The sequence below is a fragment of the Neolamprologus brichardi genome, chromosome 22 (genome assembly GCF_056152115.1).
Source record: "Neolamprologus brichardi isolate AB-2024 chromosome 22, ASM5615211v1, whole genome shotgun sequence".
Lineage (NCBI taxonomy): Eukaryota > Metazoa > Chordata > Actinopteri > Cichliformes > Cichlidae > Neolamprologus > Neolamprologus brichardi.
Window position 1 is genome coordinate 15,107,583 of NC_142124.1, and position 19,558 is coordinate 15,127,140.

At 41.5% G+C, this 19,558-nt stretch overlaps 1 protein-coding gene across 3 annotated transcripts in view; it reads left to right on the forward strand.

Moving 5' to 3' along the window:
- Positions 1–19,558, forward strand: part of trps1 (trichorhinophalangeal syndrome I) — a 118,148-nt gene that overhangs the window by 53,511 nt on the left and 45,079 nt on the right. For all 3 annotated transcript variants that reach the window (XM_006787922.3, XM_035906445.2, XM_006787923.3), the window contains exons 5-9: positions 2,020–2,632; positions 2,868–3,082; positions 3,555–3,765; positions 3,894–4,134; positions 9,840–10,638. In XM_006787922.3, coding sequence (XP_006787985.2) covers positions 2,020–2,632; positions 2,868–3,082; positions 3,555–3,765; positions 3,894–4,134; positions 9,840–10,638 — 2,079 coding nt within the window. The remainder of the gene's footprint in view (positions 1–2,019; positions 2,633–2,867; positions 3,083–3,554; positions 3,766–3,893; positions 4,135–9,839; positions 10,639–19,558) is intronic.

Consider the following 19,558-nt stretch of genomic DNA (forward strand, 5'->3'; position numbering starts at 1 on the left):
TATAATCGGCTGTTAGGGAGTGTAATGAAACAGCTGTCAGACATATTTAACTGTCTTCTTCTCTCCTGGTTCTCCATTTGTCTCTCTTATCATGTCTTTGTCTCTCCTTCACCTTCTCCTCTGCTCTGCCCTCTTTCTTTGATTTGTCTTTCTTAGTCTCTATTACTTTATCTAATCCATTTTTCCAACTTCTCAATTTGCTTCCCGGCTCTCTTTGGCCTCTTTCTTTTTCTGCAGCTCTGTTCTTCAACCTACAATTTTTTCTTTCATCTTGTCCGATTCGCCCTTTGCCTCTTTTCTTTCACTCTGTCTCTGTCTCATATTCTCGGTCATGTCTTCCTGCACATTCTGCCTGGTGAAATTACTTGATGCTTTGCTCTTTGCTAATTGTCTGGGCAGGGTCTGTTGGATGAGATAATTGTTGAATTTCTGTTGTGAGATCACGTACAGTAATGACTCTCATTTAGACTTTAACATTTATTTTCTTTAGCTGAGTTGACGTATACCATCTCACGGTTAATTCTTTGTACAAATATTACTTTTTCCACCCTTTTTGGCAAAATGATTGCCTTACTGTCACTCTTGTTGTCTATGAAAGTTCAGATTTTCAGCTGTCCTATGAACTGATTGTAATTTCTTTAAAAAAAAAAGAGACAAACACACAGAGAGAAAAAAATCTTTTACATCTTTCATCTTCAAAAATGTCCTTGTACCATCATAAAAAAACTACAAATTTCCCTTTATCTTACCTTCACTCCCACTTTTAATCCCAATATATTTGAACCATAAGCATAAAACTAGACAAATACATAGTTTAAATAGTTTAAATAGTTTTGCGTGTCTTAAAAACTAATTTCTGTGCTAGATTTTGGGAAAAAAATCCCAAACAACAGACGGTATTTGTATAACATGAACAAAAAATAGTAGTAGACACAAACTTGTATCTCTTGTTATTTTAAAAAAATCCAAGTATGAAAAATATATAAACATATACAACCTGTCAAACTCACACACACAAAAAAAACGCATGCTAGCGATCCATTATACTAGGAAACATGACATAAAAGCTGAACAGAGCATTCCCCGCTAATCTGTTCTTGACACCAATTGACGTAACTGCCATGCTGCACATTCGCTGATTCTGAGATCTAATTCCTAGTATTGAAACGAAAAACAAGAGCATTGCGTCTGTTTGGCGTTCTGTTATCTGTGGAGCTTTGCATCTTTGCTCATGTCACATGCAGCATGCAGCTCTGTTACCACACTGCCCATAGTTATCTTAAAACCTCAGATTTAGAGACATATCTATATTGTACAGTAGTGAGTCCATTGCCACTGTATGGCGTGCCAGATTGCCTCATTACTATCATAACGATGAGCACAGTGTAATCACCTACTGTCTAGAGGCTAACTTAATAAAAAAAAAAAACAGTGCCAGGATGCTGACTCAGTTATATAAAACCTTGGCCTCGACCCTAAACACTACAGTAGAGCCTAGTAGTTTTGTTATTGGTTGGTTAGTTAGACTTAGAGTTGCCTTTTAATTGTCTACAGTTACATACGGAAAATGATGGATTATGTTCATTGTGGGTTTGAGTAGCTAAGGCATAATTATCCTGCACAGCTCTACGATCGGTGGCTTGTGCCATGTGTCCTTTAAATATCTGCTGCTTAGGAACACAAAAATAACTGCCTTGTATCTAATTTCTTTCATGTTTGTCTGTTTAAAGGAAAAGGCAGTATAACCAGTCATTGTCTTTTTTTTCCTTCTCTGAATCCTGTAAAGTACTTTAATAAATGTAAAGTTAGCGTTAGCTTTCACTATTTAAATAATTATAAATAAATTCCCGCATTGCTCTTTATTTCACAAGATTAAAAGTCTGATATGTAGTTATTCATTTGCAGCAGCAATTTTAGGAAATGTAGACATGCAGACTGCCTCTTAATCAAACTGTTTATGCATTAAATATATATTTTTATCCCTTCTTTATTGTCTTTTTCTTTTCTGCCTATCAACAGGTGACGTTGGGTGGCACGCTCATTGGAATCGGTCGGAAGACCTCGGATTGCCAAGGAAACACAAAGTACTTTCGCTGCAAATTCTGCAACTTCACGTACATGGGCAGTAATTCCTTGGAACTTGAACAACATTTCCTTTCCTCGCACCCAAACAAAGTCAAAACACCGCCGACCACACCCCTGCTGACCACAAATAACCTGGCAACGCACGACAACCAGCTGAAGGGACGGAGTCAAGCCTTAGACGGGGCCGAGCGAGTTGCGGTGCGCGCAGAGGACGACTCTTTGGTCGGGTACTTCATCCCAGTCAGGTCTTGTTCGGATTCATCGGGCTGGGTGGGGGAGGCTGGTCGAGGCGCCGTGCAGACGTATTATTGGTGTAAATCGTGCAGCTGGAGTTGCGAGTGGTCGGGGGGTTCTGCAAAGCTTTTAGAGCACTATGAGCAAAGACACAAAATGAACACCGGTGGTACTACGAGCCCCAACAACTCTAATCCTGGTGGGATGGACAGAGAGCGAGAAAGAGGGGGAAGGAGAGATGGAGGAGAGAGAGACCAAATGGTATCAAAAGGCCGCAAAGATCAGCCATCCAACCTCTCCAGCACCAGCCAAGGTAATGAAGATGTATTGGAACGTGGCAGTAAGATGATGTTCGGTACTGCTGGTAGATTGTATCTGCTTAAAGCGAAGATAAATGATCGCCCTCAATAAATGAGTCTTCTATTATTGTTTGTGGTGCTTGTCACCTCGTGTTTGTTTGCCTTGATTATCATAATAGAAATTATACGTGATAATATTTGAAATTCTGCCCAGGTTTTATTTACTTTTGTTCTGCTTTTTGCTCCTAGGAGACCCAAACAGCAGTGATTCAGAAGCAGTTGTGACCAGTTATAACTGTCAGTTGTGTGATTTCCGGTACTCCATGGCCCACAGTGCGGATGTGATCGTAGTAGCACCATTACTACTGCACTACCAGCATAACCACTCCATCCACCGCTGCAGCATTCAACACTGCATGTATTGTCCACAGGGTCTCTGTCAGCCACAAAAACACCTCGGGGAGGTGAGATAAATAAAATATTGAAATGTTTATTTGCTTGTTTTGCTGCCTGCTTGTTAATTAGAAGGAAAAAAAGAGCTGTTTTGCAAGCAAAGGAAAAATAAAATGTAATATAGGAACAAGTGTAAAGTTAATTGTTCCAATTTCCTGCCTAGTTAAAATTCCCTTGCTTTCCCCAGTCTACCCACGCATTCTCCCCTCCCTCCTTTTGTGCCAGCTGCCAACAGTTCTGTTGCAGCTGTTAAAAATGCAAAAAGGATGGTTAACATCCAAAATTGAGGGTGGCATCATTTACTTAATAATGCACATTCATACTGGTACTGCTGGCTTCCACTTCTTTATTAGATTCATAGAAAATACACGGCTACGCCACAGCATCAAAACGAGATTCTTCTTATATCGGCAGTAATCAGTAAAGAATTTGAAGGTTCAAACCACTTTTGCTCTTACCTTTTTTTCTAATTTGTTTCAACAGGTATCCCACCCATTCGCTTGTCGGAAGCCCACCTGCCCCAAATGCTGTTCAAAGTTCCCTCAACTCGCCAAACAGCAGGACGCCATTGGTTCAAAACCCGCTGTCACCACCTCACCCAGCGTGACTCCTCCTAATCCTAGAGGCGACCACAGTGGGATTTCTGGTTCTACTTTTCACCCCTCTAACCCCGCCCATCCTGTTGTCACACAAGGTATTTGGAGGCATATGTTATTTATATATATATATAACATTTATCAGAAGCCTGATTCTGGAGCTTTTCCAGCACGATCCTAAATTCTTCGCTTCTTGCTTTTGATTGGTCCCGCTTTCCTGTCGTAGGCGTCACCCACCTGTGCGACCAGTGTGCATTTGCTACCACTGACATTGACGTGTTGCTGCAACACTATGAAAGCTGCCACAACCTGATCAACCTAAAGGGGGCTCCCCCACATGTCAAAGCTGAGGAAGAAGCTGCGGGAGACAAGGAAGGAGGGCGAGGAGGCGCAGGAGAGAGGGAGTACTCATGTACAAAGTGTCACTTCATTACAGAAGTGGAAGAAGAGATTTTTAGACACTACAGGTGAGATTGCATGGTCATTATAATTGTGTTATTTGATAGGATGTATTTTCTTCCACCTGCCTAATAAGCTAATAAGCTAACAGTGCCCCAGTTGATCCCGGGAGGAGACACAAATCCCTTTGGGGTCATGGTAGGAGGGTCATCTGACTTAAAAGAAATCTGCCAAATCAATCAAACATGCAGAGCTATCCCCTGTGGCCCTTGTAAATAAGGGAGCAGCCAAAAGTAGCTTCTTGATGATGTTTTTTTACATTATGTAGTGTTTTTTTCTGCAAGGGTTGAGCCATTTAGTTTACCATCTTCAAAAATCTGTGCTTTTTTTGCCGTGCATGCAGTCAGTTAACTTTTTAAGACATAGAATCTCATACAGACTGAGTATTCACTTTGATTGAATTTATCACGGGGAAAAAAAAGGCAAGAATCTGAAAAATTTTGTTCAAGTTAGTTGCTAATTCCTGTGCTTTGTTTCAGACCCCTGTGATTCTTCCTTCTTACACTCACTTATCAAGTAAATGTTCAGTGAGAGGAAAAAAAGAAAGAAAATTGTACGCTTAAGCTACTCACAGACACCATTTTGACATTCTCACCTGGAAGCTGCACAGATATGATCACATATTTATAGCCCGTGTTACAGATTTCCAAACTGATATTACACACACCCGTCTGTGATGAAGTCCATGATTCGAATATCTATGAAAGCACCATGCTGTGGCTTATGGGCTGTTTTCTTGAGGGGCAAAAGGCTTTGGCCTTACGTTCACATTAAAGATACTCCATGTCGTACATTGCTGGAGATTAGACGACTTAACTTAACTGCACCTTGGATGCCTGTGAAGCCAAAACCCCAATATTGCAACAAGCTTTACAGTCTTTGACATTTCACCCACGTCTGCTCACTGTCTGAAAGTGAATGGTCAGAAAGGTCCTATTGAATTTGTCTTGCACTACGTGAAAAAAATAAAGTACCAAGGTCTTAACCGCAAAATGAAATCTGGGTTTCAAAAATATTACATTTGTCTCGCACTGACAAGTGCAAGAAGGATTTAAGTTTCCCTGAAGGTGGGAATTAGTTTTTTTTATTTGGACATGTAAATGTATACACTAAATTTATAAGTATATTTTCTAAAAAAATACCAAAAACAAAAACTCACTACAGCCAATCCTGTTCTTTAGATTCAGATTTTGTGATAGAAAAAGTAAATGAAAGGATGAGTTGGGGTGGGAAAAAGGGGAGTGGCGTGGGAAAGTTGGGCCCAAAGACACAAAAAAGTGGAGATAGTTGTGTGGAGATTTGCAGTGACTAATCTACACTACTGATCGGAATGTTTTATTATATGTTGTCACTTGGCATTGGTATCTAAATCAGGCTAAATGATCAAAGAACAAAGTATCGATGAGCTGTGATCGTTTCTGCTGTCAGGGTTTTAAAACAATATGCTGCACTTTCTTTATTCCCATGAAGAATGGAGATCCTCCTCTCTGAGCCTGTGTGCCTGGGGCAGAGGCAGCTGTCACTCCCTTAAACTGCAGCACCATGCAGCACACACAGGCACAGGGCCTCAAACTCTCTGCCAGTGTTAAAGTTTTTAAATGTGGTTACTCCTCACGAGAAGTGATGCCAAAGACAATTTCTTTCCATGCGAGGGCAGAAACACAAGCAATATGTGAAGATATTAAATGCAGAGGAATTCACAGTTTTCGTCTGCCTAGCTGTTAGTTTTTCTGTCGTTGCCCCAGGTATGTTATGGATACTCAGTGTGTGAGATTAGAGCCCACACACTGAGATAACTTAATTACACGAAATTGGATTGATGATATAGCGCAGCTTGTGTGTTAAGCTACGGATGGATTCATAAATTCAAGCGAAAATGTTCACAGGAGTATCTGAACGGTTCTCAGTTAGGGTTTTAGAGGACGCACATCGGGAGCACATTCAGAGATGAGCCTTTCCTGAGTCGAAAAACAATGCTGTCGCAGTTTGCGGCTCGAGAACTTTTCTCTTTTGACAGCCTGATGAGAACAGCAGATGGCAAGGACCGAAAGACGGGAAGGGAAGAAAGAAGGTTAAAAGAAGGAATGTAAGAGGGAAGGTGAATGAAATACAGAGAGAGAAATTCAGAGAGAAGGGTGCTGAGCAGAGAGCGAGAGAGGGTGACAAAGCAGAGTTTGCAGGAGATTTAACAGTTCACTCACATCCTTAACAAAATCTAAGCCCTGAATCTTGGAGCTCAAATCAAATAAAAGTGAAATAAAGCCAGAAAGTTTCATGCTACATCTAAAAACAACCATTTTTTATTATTTTTTTTTAATCTGAAGGCCAAGTCTTAGAAAACAAAAAGCAACATGTAATTATAGGGTGTTCAGATCAAAGGATGGTGCTGTGTAATGCGAAAAAGATTGTCAGCTGAGGGAAGCCAATCAATCCATAAGTTTTATAGATAAACTCTCACCTAGCTGCTAATATACACCTTAAGTACAATCTGATGGCTGACAGTGGTCATGTTAAAATTACACCCATAGCAGCCAGTCACACAGGTTCTTTACTCACATATCAGATATATATGTATTGGTCTGGGTAGAGCCAGTCACAGTAAAAAGGATTTTGTCCACAAATGGGGAGCCAACCAATGGTAAAGCCACAGTGGACTACACTCACCGGTCATTTTTATTAGTTACACCTTGCTAGTACCACTTTGGACCTCCTTTTGCCTTTAAAACAGCCTAAATTCCGGTGTGGAAACATTCCCCAGTCGACTGCACATCCTGTGATGTGAATCTCCTCTTTCAACACATCCCAAAGAAGCCATTTGAGTAGAGAAGATTTATTGTAATGTTCAAGTTTGAGAGGATTTGAGCTGTGATACGATGGGTTATCCTGCTCAAAGGAGCCATCAGAAGACGGGTACACTGTGGTTATAACGTGATGGACAAGGTCAGCACCTGCTCTTAGCTGGTAGGAGTGCATTCAGAGATGCTCTTCTGTATACCTTGGTTGTAACAAGGGGTTATTTGAGTTACTTTTGCCTTCCTATCATTTTGAAGCAGTCTGGCCATTCTCTAAACTCTCATCAAGTCATTTTCACTTACAGCACTGCCACTGATGGGATATTTTAAATTTTTTCAGACCACTCTCTGTAAACCCTAGAGATGGTTGTGTGGGAAAGTCCCTGCAGATCAGCAGTTTCTGAAATACTCAGACTAGCCTATGTGTCTCAACAACCGTGCCACATTTAGACACTCTTAAATCACCTTCCTTCCCCATTTTTGGCTCGTTTTGAACTTGATCATTGGCTGATTAGACATTTGCATAAACAAGCAGTTGAACAGCTGAACCTAATGAAGTGGCTAGTGAGTCTACAAAACACAAATTATGCTTCCGGATGCTGCAGAGTGCATTGCTATAATAAGATATTTGGAGAAAAAAGAGACAAACTTTTTTCCCACTGTCTCGCTGTTTCTTACCCTACTGATGGAACAATGCTGCAATCCTAAAGGAGTCAGAAATTGGAATTTCCGAGTTCCAAGTCAGAATTTGAATCTGGAGGAATTCAAATTCTGGGGGCCCCAGTAACCCAGAGTTAACAATCCAAGATGGCGGCATTGAGCGTAAACACTAGCAAAACTATAAGACTTTGAATCTGTGCTGGCTCTGTTGTGTATTAACTCACTATAACTCCCCAAATTAGCCACATGCACAGCACTAATCAGACTCAGTCCACGGATTCACAGTGCCAGATTTATCGAAACAAGCTTTAGGACATAATTCTAGTGCAAACTAGAAAGTGTTTATTACAAATGGATAAATTATTATTAAAATACAGATAGAAGAAGCATATTTTTTATGTCTGCTTCAATATTTCCCGTAGAAAAAAAGTTGAATTAATGTTACTGAGATAGATCAGCAATCACTACATGTGTAGTGTTAACAGTGACAGACCCAGTAAATGATGAAATCAGTAGGTACGCCAGTCCACGTGTAGATGCTGATGATAAATGCTGCTGTGTCGTTCAGCATCTGGAGACATAAGTCTAATGGACACACTATATGCTTTTTCATTCACACGTTCTCATAGATTTCTGCAAATATTTCAGCTTCTGTGATCTGCTAGAGGTGCAGGCCTTTTATATATTCTTCAACAGCTAATAAAGGGAGAATATGAGGCAGGATGATGAATAAGATAAGTTTATGTCAGAAGTATATATTTATTTATGTATTTTCACTTGCTGTCGTATAGAAATCATGCATCAGACGTACAAGACAGCAAAGAGGAATACATAGAGGATTCTGAGAGGTTATATATCTCGACGTATTGTAAATGTTTGTGTGGGTCTGGATCTGCAATATCTTCTCATTGTTTTCAAATTCACGCCTTAAATGTTTTGTTTTTGTTTTTTCCTGGATGAGGAATTATTATGGTAGGGTTCAAAGCAGAAACCAGAGGATGAGAGTCACAAAATGGAGAAAAATGACTCTGGATATGCTTTTTTCCCCTGTTTTCAGTGACTTTTGGTCCGTGTTTATTGTCTGCTATTGTAAAACCCTCACTCTGCTGTAATATGCAGCGATAATAACCTACTGGTGGGAAAAGCCTAAAAGAATAAAACAGGCAGTGTTGAGAAAAGCGGTGTTTTCTTATGACATTTGAGTGAAGCAATTAAGCAAGTGTAATTTTGGATTTAAGTGAATTATGTGGTAAATGACGATATTGACAAAGGAATATGAATAACTACAAGATACCAATTGTTAAACTGTGGCCTACCATCATTAATAAATATACCAGCAAAACAATTACATAATCCAAGTGCAGACAAAATGAACAGCTTCATTATTCTGTGAAACATTTATTCATGTATTGGTATATCTGTCTGTGACAGCTGCGGGGCAAACCGAGCCTGCCGAGGTCCAGTGTAAACAACACACAAGTTCTTGTTCTAGATGGTTTAATGCTTTGCTTGTTGGCTTGCACAAGAAGCATCACGGCTGTTGTGTGTGCCAGGAAAAAATCTTGACGCTGTGTATCAGATATATCATTGGTCACTCAGGGGCCCTCGCCAGCAGGAAATGAAGGTGGTTTATTGATGGGCGATCCAGTACTTGTCATTCAGATTCATTTATGGTCCTCACGATTTTGAAGTAATTCACTGTGATTTAGTGGGGCACTGAGTCACTTTGTTGGCCTCGAGCTCTGTGAAACTCTACCTGAGTGTTTGGGGGAATTTAGGCAGGGGCAAATGCACTTTAGATTTAGTCAGTACAGGGGGTGGATTTTCTTCAAACTGTGAGTGATGAAAATCCTATTGGAATTAATTGTATTTACATTTTAGAGCAATAGATTCAAACATGAACTGACTCTCTTGTCGCCAGTAACAAAACTAGTTACTTAAGTCTTTCCTCTTACGTTCAGCCTTATTAGTGTTACTTTGACTTCACTGTGACTCATGCACGGTGAAGATAACCACTGATGACAGGATCTCCTTTTCAAAAAGTCACGTCTCCGATGTGACTTGAAATGCATTTGTTCAGAGAAGGTTTGAGCAACTCAAGAATAAACTGCTTATTTTTGCAATTAGCAGTATTGCTTTATGATTAACATAAAAGCAAACAATATGTACTAGTGTGTATTTTAATGCTGAATATTTTGTTCCTTCTGAAGGTCCGTTTTGTATTCATGAGTAATTTACGCACTGCTCTTTTCTCTTGGCAGGCGTGTCCACGCGTGTTGTCGCTGTCGACGTTGCGACTTCACGGCTCCAGATTCATCAGCCCTCCTCGACCATTTCAACTCAGCTCACTGTCACGACTCCTCTCCCTCGTTAGGCTCATTCACGACGACCTCCTTGCCCACCTCACTGACTCCTTCCCTAACACTCTTGGCCAATGGCTGCTCAGCGCCTTCTACTTTAGCCATTAAAGAAGAGAGCAAAGGGGATATCCGCCTCCTCTACTCCCTGGCGCCGCCTGAGGGACGGTTGGCCGAAGGTGGCAGAGAAGAGGCAGGCGGGCTGGTAAAAAGTGAGGGTGGTGAGGAGAAAGAAAGAGAACGGGAAAAGGGCTGGGTTCTTGGTGAGACAAGAGGACTGGGGGAAAGAGGGGGTGAGCAGGCCCACGGCTTACTTTGGGTGCCTAAGGAGCGAATGGGACCTGAAAGAGGTGCAGGAAGTGGGAGCCCATCTCTTTTCACTTCCCCACTGTCGCTATCTTTTGTCTCAGCCAATCACGAAGCCTCACAGCAGAAAAGAGGCGTGGCCTCACCTAGCATGGTCTACCTGGGAGACACCAAGTCATTTTTGGGAGATACAAAGTCCTTTTTGGCAGATGCCAAGTATGGAGGAGGGAGATCAGGATCAACCGCTTCAGGTGGGACAGGAGCTGGCGAGAAGCAGAGCCAGATGACCCCCCAGCAGTACACAGGAGGAGGAAGTGCTGGTGGTGGTGGCGGAGGTGGCGGAGGACAGGAAGGGAAAGGAGGAGCCAATAAAGAGGAATCCCAGTCCTTGCTAAGGGTAAGGTGGAACATGCAAAACCCCCTGCTTTTCATCTCATTCTAATGAGAGGAAAATCCTTCTTCTTTGTCTCATTTACACCCTGACTTTTGCGTTTAGCTCGCTGAATGGGAGCCTTTGTAGCTAGGCCTCTGTAGCCAGATCCTGCCTGCTGAGAAGCCTTAGTTATCAGGGACCTTCTATTAATACACTTTCATCTTAAACTCATCTTTCCTTTCACTCAGATGTGAGGATTAAATCTCATGCATTGAGCCCATACACTGTAATCTTTTATTCTTCCATCATATTTTGAGGGCTTAAGCAGATTTGGATTGGCTAGCAGAGTGTGTACCCAAATGCTTGCGTGTGTTCATATCTGTCCCTGTGCACATGATTCCATGACATCATTTCCTTTCCCATAGGCGGCATTCATCTTCTTTAAAAAAAATTGAACTCACAACAGTGAGAAAACCACCCGCTGCTATGGAAACGGGGAGGAAAACTGACAGTTCCCATGGCTACCACGTGTCAGTCAGCTCCCTCACCCTACTTTGTGGACCACAATGCTTTTGACTTCACAGTGATGTCATTGACTGGCAGTAACAAACTGTGGTTTGCCTGCACCACAGAGCTTATTGGCTATGATCACATTAGATCAGAATAGACTGAACTTTCTCTCTCTCTCTCTGTATATATATAAGTATGAGTTAGTGTGTGTGTGAGAGTGTGTGTGGTGTCAGGGTTTGACATGGGGCTGCGTAAATAGTAGTATTGAGTGTTATAGTTGTGTTCTTAGTGTGTGTACGGATATGCTGCTGTGTGATTCGAGTCCATGGGCCCTTTGTAGGACTTGGGGTTTGGCCTTTTGGATGTGTGTGAATGTGTGTTTGTCTGTGTGAGGTGTTGGCAGTAACTTGGCAGGCTGGGCAGGGTGGGGCAGCAAGAGGTTTACTCATTATCGTGGGTGGGGCAGTGTGTCTCTGTGAGAGAGTGGGAGGCTAAGACTGAAAGAGGGAGGCACAGATAGAGAGAACATGCGTGCATGCGTGAGAGAGAACAGTGGAAGATTAAGATAAAAAGACGTAGACGGGGAAAGTCAGACGGAGATAAGATTATAACCAATCACTCACCCCTTTCTCGCTTGCTCTTTAAGGAAAGAGCAGCTAGTCAAGAAAATGTTTTCAAAATTATAAATGTACAGAACAAAACGAGACTGATTAATATAGATTTGTAAATTTGGCAAGCATGCTTTTCACTTTCACTCTCACTCAGTGTTATTCTTAACAGTCTGACAGTTTGACATGTATGCTTATTTTAGATATTCACTAATATTATGAAATGTTTTTGTAGAGTCAAATATTCACATTTGAGGCTTTTTAAACCATCATCATTCCATCAGGATGAATATTATCTCTTTTTTCCATTATTGTATACACATTTCCTCCAAAGCTATGGATATAAACCATTCATCCATTCATTTAGAGGGGGGTCCACCCTGGACCCTGTGACCGCTCTATCATAGGGCTATCACTGAGAGACACACAACCATTCACATTCACATTCAGAGGAGGGCATTGTGGTGGAACAGTGGTTAGCACTGTTACCCCACAGCAAGAAGATCTTGGGTTTGAATCCACCATCTCGCTAGGGCCTTTCTGTCGAGAGTTTCCATGTTCTCCCCGCGTCTGCATCGGTTCTCTTCAAGTACTCTGGCTTTAGAGACGTGCAGTTAGTGGGACTATGTTAACTGGTGATTCTAAATTACTCAGAGGTGTGAATGTGAGTGTGAATTGTTGTCTGTCTCTAGATGTAAACCAGTAGTTCTCAAACTGTGGGGGTGATGTCGCTTGTGGCGAATAGAGTCGCTGCTGTAGATGTGAAGCAGATAAAGTGCTTAAAGCTCTGTATGGGCAAATGTGGCCTGTGGCTTAAAGTGCTTTAAGTGGTCAGTAAGACCAGAAAAGAGCTGTATAAATGTCAGTCCATTTCCAGGCCTGAAAACGTCTGCGAACCGCTGACTTAAAAAACGATTTCACTGCTGCAGGTTTGCAATGCCCGACCCATCAGCAGGCCAGTAAGGGTAGAAGCACATTTTAAATATCTTCTATGTTTTGTGAAGACCAAGTTTCGTATAAGCCATCTCTGACTGTTCCATTTGCATCTGTGCTGCCTATGAGAGCCTAAAGAAAAGAGCAGATGTTTACATAAATAGACAAAGACCCAGAGTGAATCTTTGAAGATGAAAACAACTAAAAAAAGAATAAAAGGAGATGAGAAACAAGCAGTTTATTAGAGACGAAGCTGAACACGACTTGTTGCTTAAGTAGCTTCATAAGATATGGCCTTTTCTTCTTCTTCTCACTACACAATATTTATTCTCAGTTTCCATGGCTTGCACTGACACACACAAACATAAATATGCCCGGCACACATAGACACATGGGCTGGAGTTGACTCATCACTGGGCGGGGTGAGGGAGGGGCACTAATGCACAAAAAAAAAAAAAAAAATCTGAAATAGCTTTGAACACACACACACAAAAACAAACTTTTGGTCTAATTTAAATGTGGCATGTGGACTCAAGAGGGCAGAGTCTGTTAAAAATCCATCCAAAATCCAAATAGTTCAAGAGGAGGCGGAAGGCAGTGATGGAGGGATGCAGTAGGGAGGAAGTATATGATTAAAACCCGGCAAATATGGAAACAAATGGCCAGTCATATTTCATCCCAACCTGTGTGCGTTTGTGAGAGTGTGTGCATGTGGTTCTGTGGTTTTTGTATGTTTCCCTCATCCTTACTTGTTCTTTCTACTGTCCGCTGCATCGATCCGTCTTCCTCCTCCTTTTTCCTCTCGTTCTTTTTCTTTCATTTCCCTTCTTTTCCTCAAAGGACAACTCGCCCAATACGCGGGGATCGATACACACCTCACGCACACAAAAGCCATCAGACGTGCACAAACGCTCCCACGCAGGTGTGCACTCACACATACACATAAAGAACCCACAGTTCTTAGTATTCTGGTTTTGTGAGGCTTTTCGCTCAGTGGAGGGGAGAGAATATTTTCTTTTGAAAGCCCTGATCTATAATTGCCGCACAGCATTGCCTTGTTGAGACATTGGCCCACTATTGGCTTTGTTTTCATAGTGATTTATTACATTGAAGACATTTTCTCAGTCTGAAATGTTATTTTCTAGCTGTTTTACTGACTGTATGAGACAAGGATAGAAAGCGAATGAGGTTTAGAGATGAAATTAAGCTAAAAGCTCGGTTGATGTTTGAGTTTATAAATGGAACGAAGCAGACTTTGAGTAATGGCGGTTTTTCCAGTTAAGCAGGGCTGAGAAAGGTTTGCCTCCGAGCCAAACATATGTGAACATATGTACATATACCCGAACATGTGTGACTCTGTCCAAAACGTACATCATCTAATAAATTCCAGCTTGTGTTTCCGAGGGGAATTCCACCTCAAGGACGACACGGACTGCATAAATGCACATGAGCAAAAGAAAGTGTGGATTTGGCCTTACAAACACAGTGAATCTCGCGGTCATATTGCAGTATTGAAACACGGGCATTTGAGGTTTTAAAAGTCCCATGCGTGACATTCAATTCCATGTGAGAGACAGAGAGAGAAAATAGAGAGACCGAACTGAGAGAGATAAACGGGAATGTGTGCTTTCAGCAGATCAGAGAAGAGTTTCATTAAAGTTTCTCTCGTTTACATTTCTGCCCGATGGAGCTAATTATGTTTAAAGGACGCACACGCTCACACGCGCTCGCGCACACACACACAGACACAGAGCTGTAATTCCATAAAGTTCTCATTACTTGGCTTTCAATTTTCTTTTATCCTTTCTTTCTGTTTCTTTCCTTTCGCGTACATTTCGGTGTACACGTGTGTCTGCGTGCTTACCCTTGCTTGTGTACTTAATTACGTGCATTGTGTCTCCATTTGCATTCCGAGCATGTGTGTGCACGCGTGTGTGTTTTGCGAGGAAATTAAAGCGTGAATTTAACTTATTTTCTGTGCTGATAATTTAGCATCCCTTTATATCCGCTACAGGAAATTATAGAGCTTATGTTCGAGTCAGTGTGTGTGTGTGAGAGAGAGACTGTGTGTTTGTCTGAGCCTGTGCATTTGTATTCTTAATGCTTTTTAAAATCAAAAACGGAGTAAAAATTGTGTTCTTTGACTTATCTGTGTTATCTGAATATTATCTTTGTTTTAGAGCTTTTTTTTTGCCACTGTGCTTTTCGCTCTCTACAAATACCCCTCAGAGTGAACTTCAAATTGCCTTTGATATAAAGATATACTTTACCGTTCCTTCTCGAGAACTTCTGTACCTTTGTTTACCTCATGGAACATCCCTTGAGAGTCAAGAAAAGTACTTGTGGTTTCATTTTAAAGCTGGAAAACTTGTCTTGGAGGTGAGAAACACCTGAACAACCCTGTTTAGTTATAAACCTATCCAGTCATTGCCCATTGTTTTCCAGCTGGATGCTAGTGGACATTCTGGTTGTGTGCATAACCCCTTTGTATATTTCCCTCCCTGTTATATGTCAATAAACAGTGTATCTTGTGGCCAGTGGTTGTTGCTGCAATTGCTCACCTCAAAGCTCACAGTAGTTAACATGGTACCCCTTCACTTGTGCCGCACCACAAGTTCCTGAATTTCACCGACAGACGATGGTTTTTGCACGCACATCGCTCCTCCGCTCTTCCTGTGTTTACGCCATCTAATTATCAACAAATTTCACCACAGGTTAGAAAAAGGAACGTGTTTGAGGCTAACAGCCACTGACAAGTTTCTTCTTTTACATATCTCGGTTTCTATCACATGTTTATGTAAAGTACAGAATTCTGCAAAAAGTCTTGAGACGCCCACTCTTTTTTTATATTTCGTTTCCAAGGAGTCATCTTCTCTTTTCATTTTTTTTAAAGCCTTGAACAGTAGTTTTCCAACATTTCTGAGAATCTTTCAAAGATTTTCTTTGAAAGCAGCACATTAGCTGCTTTTCTAGTCCTTGCACCTGACCGTTTTTTGAAGAATGTTGTTTTGAGCGATGCATCTGGCCCTTCAGGTGATCCCTCAGCTGTTACCAAAAGCCGTAAAGTCCCAGTCGAAGGGTGGCTGTCAAGAAGCCATTTTTACGGAAAAGCTGAGAAATGCCAGTGGCAACAGGTCTTGTGTGATGAATCCAAGGTTGAAATTTTTGGATCGTCATAAATATGTACAGAAGCCGTCATAACCAAAAGTGTCTACAGCCACCTGTAAAGCACAGTGGAGGTTCTGTGGTGGCTTGGGGCTGCATTTCAATCAGTCGTGTTGGGGATCTTGTTATGATTGCAGAAAAGTATCATCAGATTTCGATCCACCATGCAACACCATCTGGAAAGTGTCTGATTGGCAATAAATGCAATAAAACCATCCCCAGAGCCCAAACCTCGGTGTTATTAAAGCAGTGTGGGATCATCTTGACAGAGAACAGAATAAAAAGGACTAACATTCAAAGAAAAGCTATGAATGTCCTTCAAGAAGCCTCAAGAACTATACTTTCTTGTAATACTTAGAGAAATGACAAGAAAGCTGCTTAAGAGAGTTCAGAGAGTTCAGACAGTACTATATTTTCATAGATGTTTGCACATATTTCAATGAATCGCTACTCAAGACACACAGCACAGTACTGTATATAGGTCAGTATGGTTCAGATTCCTGCTCTGATCTTTTCAAATTATTTCATAATCCTGGCAGTGTACAGTAGGCAATATTTAGTGTACAGAAAGAACCCTTTTGATGTTGGTTACTTGATTTCTTCATTTATCGACGCATTCGGCCATTGCTGAGGCAGCAAACTGCATATCCGACCCACTGCTTCAGTACTGGCTGACTGTCGACAGGTCCAACAGCCATTAAACATCAATACAGCAGTTGAGAGGAGTCTAAGCTCAAAGGCACATTTTTTTTCCTACAGACATCCTAACAAAATTCACCTCATAGACGAGGCTGCTCTGGTGCACGCTTTTAGCATCCTATATATTGTCTCTTATGGGAAGGGTTAAAAGAGCTGCGTTCGCCGTGTCTCGCTGCAGTTTGTGTGCGTTGTGTGCAGATGTGTGTGCGTGTCGGAAAAAGGAAGACATACTAATATTCATCCATTCTCTCTCTTGCCCTCTCTCTCCCTCTCGCTCTTATACACCCTCACACCAAGTTGTCTGTTCTGGGCTGCTCGGTTTGTTTGTGTAGCAGTCACATTTCCCATCAGGACACAGACTCAAATAAACACAGGCCATGTTGGAAAGAAAAAAAACGCAAGTGTCTGAGTGTCCGTCTTTGTGTGTGTGTGTGTGTGTGTGTGTGGTAATGTGCCTAGTGTATAAAACCCAGGCTGTGTTTGGCGTAACAGAAACATAATCGGACAACCTGTTTGCTATAATTTTTACCTGCGTGTGTTTATGTGTCTGTCTGTGGAAACAGTGGCCTTTACGCTCATGTGTGAGCACGTGCGCGTCCCTCATGTGTGAGCTGCGCGCCCGTCCGCTGATGGGAATGTTCGTGCGCGTCACAGTTAAAACCAGTGTGCGGCTTTATGCTGTGTGACAGTTCACAGCGGTCTCATTGTCTGCTAGGAATATTACATTTAGCTTGAAAAACAAATTACACCATTTTAACCACATTTAGACCCATTTTGGGTTTTCCACACATGTCACGCTCGCACACGCACATTACAGCTGACAACATGCGCAGTTCGAAGGTGACAGCTTGGCATTTTTGGCTCGCATAAATCAAGAATTTGCCTTGACTCGGTCTTGGCTCATGTTCGAATGGTAATCCTCTGTTTAGGACTGCTTTGAATTGTCTGATTGACTAAGTCTGACTTGGGTTAGAAGGGAAAAAAAAAAATCTGAAATGTTTCTTCTCAACCTGCTTGCCACATCACACCATTTCCAAAAGCGTAAAATCAGTCAGCAGCCCTAGAAAAGGACGCATAATTGACTTTATAATCACAGGATTTGGCAGCGTGGTTTAGACTTTAGATTAGTCAGAGCTTCCTCAAATATGACATTCAGCCTCCATCCCATGTGCCTGACATGTCTCATTTGCTGAAGTGTCCTTGACATTGAATTATTATTTGCTCCAGGGCTGCCATATGTAGCTGAACTTCCTGTTAAGGGGAAGCAGCGAGATAAGGCACTGATCCTGCTGGGGTATTAAGAAACACTTTCCTGTGATTGTATGAACTTTACTGGCACTCAGTGAATTGTCCTATTTATTACAAACCACACCCCTCTGGCACAGCTTTAGGAAAGCCATTAAAACAATTTGGATAATTTTACTGTAGATTTCGATTGATTTGTTTCTTTATTTATATATTTTTTGCTGATAAAGCAGAACTATAAAAATATCTTATAATATCTTATATGTGTATAATATATTCATGCCGTCTGTTCAGATGGCCTCTCGCTTTTGGGAGCATATTATTCGTTCAGGCGCATGTCACTTACACATTGAGCGTTTTCATTGGTTTAGCTGGGCGCCAGTGAAACATGTGTTCCACCCACCCCAGCAGAGAACCAACCAGGTGTTTTTCATCATGTCGACATGGCAACGGTAAAACACAGTGGTTATTTTAGCTCCTAGCTGTAATTTAGACGTTTACATCAATTACTGTTACAATCAACTTACATACACACTACTGGAAGTGTGTGTATGTGCGCATGCATGTGTGGCTATGTGTGTCCTTTTCTATTTCTGTGTTTTTCTGCCATGGCTTGCACATCTAGCCCATTGGTCCTTGTGTGTTTCTCTTTGTCGGGCTCTCTTTCTCTCTCTCTCTCTCTTCTTTTCCTTCCGCACTCGCTCTCTCATTTTTGGTGTAAGGCAGGAGCAATTCACCGCAGGCTAAGTGTGTGTGCACATATGTGCATGGACATAGACACACACACGTGTGTGTGTTCACACATGGAACCAATATTAAGGCCAGATGTTCATTTTGCTACAACAAGACCTCTACACGCAACTCTAGCCAGCTACATACACACACACACACATACGCACAAATGCATAGGATACACCAATCTGGCAGCACTTCTGTAATTAGGAAGCTGATTGGTTAGATTAAATGTCCATCTGACCCCTGACCAATAGTTAATTTGAAAACCCTGCCTGCCTTCCCCTTCTCCTCTGTCCCTTGGCTCTCTTGCCTTGCCTCTGCTTTCCTTTCCCCATCTCTTCTTTAAATCACAAGTTCTTCCACACAATCGGCCCTTGTCTGGATAATAGTGAGTGATGCAATTTGACAAATAGGAGAAAAAGAAGCTAGAGAAAATTACGGTAAATAGTTTGACCAAAAGTGCTTCCAGTAAATGACTTAAAGTTGATTGACAAATGACCACTAATGCCTTTTTCTCTTTTTATCCACCCAAGTATCTGAGCTCATTAATGAAAACATGTCTTTCCACAAACACGGAGCACGGTAAGGAGCAATAAATTAACATGTAGTATTAGTTGTATTCGTTTTTTTTTTTTTACTTTAGTTCTTCAGTTCTTCAGTGTTTTACAAGGTTTATTCTGATCTCTGCCTAACATGTGAGTTGCCCAGAAACACTTCGCCCATGCATTTTAACAAAAGGATGTGTCTCTTCTAGCGTTCAGACAGGGTGAGGGAACATTACGAAATAACCGCCTATGTTAAAAAGAAGAAGAGAACACTTTAAAATTTGAAAAGAAGTGCAGTACAGATATCCTGCCAAACCCAAAAGGTAATAAAAAAAAATAAGATAAGAGTTCATTCCCACCTACATCTTTGCTGACGTGCGCCAATTACCACTTCGCTGTGACGCGCCCAAACTCTTTAAGTGCATCTCGTGTTTAAACAGGGAAATCGTCATCACAGTGCCGCACCTAATTCACTGCGAGAAAGCAAGTGGAAAAAGTAGATTT